This window comes from Hipposideros armiger, unplaced genomic scaffold (genome assembly GCF_001890085.2).
Source record: "Hipposideros armiger isolate ML-2016 unplaced genomic scaffold, ASM189008v1 scaffold_97, whole genome shotgun sequence".
Taxonomy (NCBI): Eukaryota; Metazoa; Chordata; class Mammalia; order Chiroptera; family Hipposideridae; genus Hipposideros; species Hipposideros armiger.
This window is the reverse complement of record NW_017731447.1, coordinates 3347146-3353145: the sequence shown is the minus strand read 5'-3', so window position 1 is coordinate 3353145 and position 6000 is coordinate 3347146. Positions and strand designations below refer to the sequence as shown.

Genomic DNA, 6000 nt, shown 5'->3' with positions numbered 1-6000 from the left:
GTTGAGCTGTTGGTCAGCATCTTAGCTGTAGAGGGCAGTGTCACTGGTCCTCATATGTGGGATCCAAACCGGGGCCCTCTGGCATCCCAAGCCAGCTCTTAACCAACGTGCCACTCAGCCGGCCCCCTGCTTTACATTTTTAAAAAGAGCACTTTGGCCATTGTATGGAAATCGGATGGAGGGAACAGAGTCAATACAGTGAGTCTGGTCAGCAAGTTATTGTAATAGTGCAGTGAAGAGGTGATGGCTGCTTGGATTAGAGCAGTAGAAATGGAGATGATTCACAATAGGTTTTGAAGGTTGAGCCCTCAGGACTTTTGATGAATTGGATGGGGGATAAAAGAGACATGAAAGATGTATGCCTTGGGAAACTGGATGGTTGGTGGTGTCATTTATTGGGATGGGGAAGACTTGGCAAGGAACAAGTTTGGGACCTAGGGGACGCATTTAAGACATGTTTTCTACATGTTGCGTTTCAAATGGCCATTGACCTCCAAGTAAATATGTTAAGTTGAATATAATGAACCTAGAACCAGGGGACAAATTGGAGATGTAAATTTGGGGGTCATTAGCATATAGATGGCATTTGAATCAATGGGAGAGCACCATGAAATCACATGGAGAGACACAGGAAGGGGAGAAAAAAGGGTCCAGTCCCTGGGTTACTCCAATATTTAAAGGTCCAGTCTAGAAGAAGATATGAACAAAAGAGACTGAGATAGGAGGAACTACTGAATCATCTGATGTCCTGGAAGCCAAGAGCAGAAAGTGCTTCAAGGAGATAATGGTCAACTGTGTCAAAAGTTGCTAAGTCAAGTAAGATGGCCATTGGATTTGGCAAGATGGAGGGCTCTGACATATCTCAGTGAAGGTAGAAGCCCGTTTGGATTGGGATTGAAGAGGAACGGGGAGGTGAAAGGAGGTGAGTACGGATAATTACAATAGTCATGTTTGCAGAGAAATAAGGGAAAGGGAAGGAAATAAAGTTAAAGGATAGTTTTTTGGGGGGTTTGGCTTCTTTGAGATAGGACACACTAGATTCTGTTTGTATGATGAAGGGCATGATCCAATTAGAGCAGAAAACGGCTTTTGCTTGGAGAAGGGACATGCTTCCTTTCAAATAAGAGGGAAGTCAGGGCGTTTAAGTAGAGATGCAGGTAGGCAACTACGTGGGAAAATAAAGTTCTAGAGCGATTCCCTACTCAGTAGGGTTATTTCTAGCATTCGGTCTCATCCAAGCTGAAGGTCTGGTGAAGGCTCCAAGTCCTACCCCGCCGGAATAAACGCGCGCGCGCGTTGCCCGTTTCCACCAAGAGGGGGCGCGCGCAGCCTCAGAGGTAGCTGGTGTAGCTAGGCGGTTCGGGCTGCCACAGCCCCTCCGGGGCCGGACTGGCCGGCGGAGGGAGGCCCCCCCAAGGAGACAGCTTACGGGGGGCCGACGAGATGGAGGTCATAACCAGTAAGTGAGAACCGACTTCTCTGCCTTCCAGCCCGATTCCCGGGCCCTTAAACTTGCCCCGACGGTCTCAGCCCCACTGTCAACCGGCGCCAGCTCTTGGAACCCGGGGCAGGCCCTGCTAACTCCCAGCCGGGGTCCAGCATCCGAAGAAGCCCCGCCCTCGGGCCTCCAAGCCCCGCCCCTCGGAGGATCTTGTCCCTTTGTGTTCCTAATTAGGCGGAGAGAGACCTTCCTCCATTCCCCAGTGGATCTGAGCATGTCATTTTTTTAGGTCTAGACCCCAGAGGACAGCGAAAGGGAGAGTTGAACCTGAACATCAAGGGCATATTGGGGAAGTGGAGGATGGTCAGCCCCCCACAAAATCCCACCCCAGGCCCTAGGGCCTTTACCCTAATGTGACATCTGTGTGTCCCCAGCTAGACTGTAAGCTCCCAAGGGCAGATGGCCTCTGTACTGTTCAGTAGTGGATATAGAGCAAGGACTCTGTTCCTTTCAAATAGGAAGGACGTCAGAAAATCTCAGTGGAGAGATGCTTGGGGCTTGGCATAGAGGTGATGATCAATTAATACTGTTGAGTAGACCAAGGAGAGGAGACAGCTGGGATCATTCTAGAGAAGACTGGCAAAAGATGTGCCCAGAGCTGCACATGCGAGCTTGGGAAAGTAGGGCAGGAGACCTTCCCCCCTGCCCCCCAAGACACCTTGCCCACTCAGCATTTATAGCTGTAGTACGTCCAATTTTTTTTTTCTCAAACATCTGTGTTCTGTTCTAATTTTTTTAAATACCCAAACATGTAGTTCTGTATCCATAGTACTCAGTAAAAGTTTGTTGAGTAGATGAACCCCTGCCTCATTTATGAATACAGCAACTATGTATCAAGCTGCATTATGCCAGGTACCGTGACAAATCCTGGAGCTATAATGCTGCGCAAAACAGACATGCTCCCTGCCTTCATGAAGCTTATAACCAAGGGAGGGGAGGACCAATGTGTCTCACTCACACACACACACACACACACACACACACACACACACACACACACCGCAATGCAAACTACAAGGTGCTTTGAGAGCATTTAATAGAAGATTTGCTTGGTGTTTTGATGAGATGGGCGGGGGGCAGACAAGGGAAAGTTGAAATCTGAATGGTGAGTAGAATGAGCAGGAATTCTGGGGGTGGGATAAGGGCAGCGTGACTTGCCAAGGGTTTGGGAGAAGGTTCTGACCCTCCCAATCCAATCCTTATTCCCTAATCCTGGCTCCCAAGTTTTGAATTCTCTATGGTGTCAGTGCCTTTTACTCTCTTTCCACTTTTAGGTTCTCCTGATCCCAGATGGTTACCCATGTTCAGAAACCCTGAGATGCTCCACAGATAGTGAGAGCTCTGAAACATTTATGTAAATTAAAATCTATTATGAAATATAGGCTTGTAAAAATTTAAAGAGCGCCAGTATATGTGATGTGGAAAGCGTAAGTGCCCTTATCTCATGCTATCTTGCTCCTCAAAAGGAGCTACTCTTTATGGTCTGGCCCATGGATCTTTCCAGATCTTTTTTTTATGTTTTTGTATATTTGTGTTATGTATGTAATTTTTTCTTTGCAAATATAAGATAATACCATATATTTTATAGCTCATTTTTTTCTTTCTATTGAAGTTAGCATGTTATAGAAATTTTTTCATGTCTTCTCTAAATCTGCCACTTTCTTTTAAATGGATGCTGATATTTTACTTATCTCATCAATTTAAACAATCCCTCATTGATCGACATTTATTTTGCCATGTTTGGTTATCATGCGATGAACCTCTGTTTGAATTTCAGCTGTGAACTCTAAATACATATTCTTTGGGGGCCAGTACTTACCTCAGGCAGTTCATGGAAGTTCTGAGGCCCTATAATTTCTAAGCCCCCAGACTGACTGGATGAAAACAATCTGTAAATTTTTTTAGCGAGGGAATTTTAGGAAAGACTTGGGGAATCAGTAAAATACTATAAATTAAATTTGGTCTTTAACCGTCAGGTGATTCCTTACAAACACTTAATGCTTTTTGTTTGCAGTAGCCTAAATTGTTGCTTTTGGTGCCAAGTCACAAAATCTACTTTTTTACTGTACCGTACTACATAGATTCACTCTCTGTTCCCTTCTTAGGTATTTCTTCCCTTTATTTCACACCAGGTGAAGCTATACGTCTCTGATAGGGTAGAGACGAGGTTGTCAGCAGTTTCCAGATAAGAAATAAGCCTGCCTTTACCTTTGTACCTCTAGAACATGGTAGAATAGTTCACTTAATCCTCTTGACCATACCAACCTTTGGGTTTTGCAGGTGAGCTGCGGTCTCTACGGGAGGAGATTTCCCTGTTAGAACGTGAGAAAGAAAGTGAACTTAAGGAAATAGAACAGGAGTTGCATTTGGCCCGGACGGAGATCCATAATCTGCGACAAGCAGCCGAGGATTCTGCGACTGAACATGAGAGTGACTTAGCATCTCTGCAGGAGGACCTCTGCCGGCTGCAGAGCGAACTCGATGACATGGAGCGCATTCGGGGAGAGTATGAGCTGGAGATCACCTCCCTCCGTGCAGAAATGGAAATGAAGACCTCTGACCCATCCAGTAGTAACAGCCTCTCAGATTTCTCTGAGATGCAAGGTACGCGAGCACAAGCCCTCTTCCTGGCCTGTCAGTAAAGGCAAGCAGAGGGAGACAGTGTGCAAGAAGATGGCGGAAGGTGGTCTTAAATCATGAATTGGGAACCTCTAGGAAAAACCTCCAGGTTGAACTCAAGACTATAAGGGAGAAAAACTTACCCAGATGTCACACAACCAGTCTATAGTGGTGTAAGGAATAGCAGCATGGAGATGTAACCTGAGAATTCTTTCTCAGAGAGCCTTTGGGCATTTGTTGATTGGACTCTGCCAAAGCCCTTCCTGGGAAAGGCTGGCGGATCTCAGTTCTGAGATGGAGGTACAGGGGCCTGTCACCTTGGGAAGCTCTCCCTGCTGCTCTGGCATCATGGCACTTTGCCCTAGACTGCTTTCTGGGGCAGGGGCTTCCAGCCCTGCTCCCAGGCCCCAGCATGCTAATTCTTAGGCTCCTTTAGCCCTCCCCAAAGTAGAAGCTTTAGAGGGCAACAAATCAGAGCACAAGACAGCTGGAGAGGAAGGGAGGTTATTTCTAGTAATACATGAGGTGCTCAAAAGCTCAGAACTCTGCTTTCAGACAGTGAGTCTCCCAGCTAGTTGCTAGGATTCATGACATCAGAGAGTATGCCTTTATTCTGAGGCTAGATTGATGATCTGGGTATAATGGGAGGCCCTATATTAGGCAAGGTCAAGCCGAGGCAAATCAACAAGGAACCAAAGAACCGCAGGTTTTCCCAGCTGTAACAAGCCTCTCAGAAGAGCCTTTGGGCTGGTGATGCTAGGAGAGGGCAGTCAGCCCAGGGGAAAGACTTGGGCTTGTGTTATAGACCTTGATCAGCATCTCAGCTCCACTGATTAGCAGGATGAACATAGTCTCGTTGTGATCTCTCTGGACCTCAGTTTCCAGATCTGTAAAAAGTGGTTAATAAAACTTTGCAGCTAGATGAGACCCTGGAACAGAAAAATGATTCCTTCGTTGTGACAAAAATACCCATTGTCAGATGTTAGCAACAGGGGAAACTAGGTGATAACTCTCCCAGAGAATTCTCCACTATCTTTGCAACTTCTCTGTGAGTCTAAAAGTAGTATAAAATTGAAAGCTTATTAAAAAAAAGAAAACCTTACAGGGCAATTTTGGGGATTAAATGAAATACCTAGCCTGTTGAAAGCACGCACACACTAACTGAATCCGAAGCTGAAACCGTCAAGTCTAATGTTTAGCACATGGCTGGTGTTCATTAAATATTAGTTTTCTTCCTTCCTTCTTTGGTAATCGTTATTCTTCCAAGGACTTCTGATTAGAATAAACACTAGAAGTGAATTTCAGGGTGTTGAAACTGACAGCAGGTAAGAAAGGCCTTGTGTTCTAATTAGAGCAAGTTAGTGTTCTTGAAATATCAGTAGAATTAGTATTCTAAGAGAAAGAATTCTTAATCCTGAAGAAACAAAACAGATATGGCTGTTTGTATATCACAGCATTGAAGAGTATTGGTACCTCGTACTTAGGGACCCGTGCTGGGGCATTTCAGCAGATCTCTGCTGATGCCTGAGCCTGATATGTGGGTCTGATTAGAATGAGCCCTCTGTCAGCAGATGAAAGATCATTAGAAAGACTTCCTGACCACATGCAGGCCAGTGTATTTGGTGTGGTGATAAAGGAAGTAAAAGGACATTCAGGACGCCGAGGTTGTCTCTGAAAGGCCAGGACTGGCAGTGTGACACCTGGCAGTTCGCATCTCTTTAGCTTTTTGTACTGAATGTGTAATGGGAAGGTAATCAAACAGTTCAGTGAAAACTTTAAATATAATAAACCAAACAACTAAACCCTCACAGTCTCCTAAAATCCCAAGACTCTGCCTTGGTTGGGGTTTTGAAGATAGGCACACAGGGCAGCTCTTCTGA

The 6000-nt window shown here is 45.5% G+C and overlaps 1 protein-coding gene across 1 annotated transcript in view; it reads left to right on the top strand.

Moving 5' to 3' along the window:
* Positions 1 to 6000, top strand: part of CCDC136 (coiled-coil domain containing 136) — a 47812-nt gene that overhangs the window by 25126 nt on the left and 16686 nt on the right. Inside the window, exon 7 of the mRNA XM_019646093.1 lies at positions 3782 to 4105. Within this exon, the coding sequence (XP_019501638.1) occupies positions 3782 to 4105 (324 nt within the window). The remainder of the gene's footprint in view (positions 1 to 3781; positions 4106 to 6000) is intronic.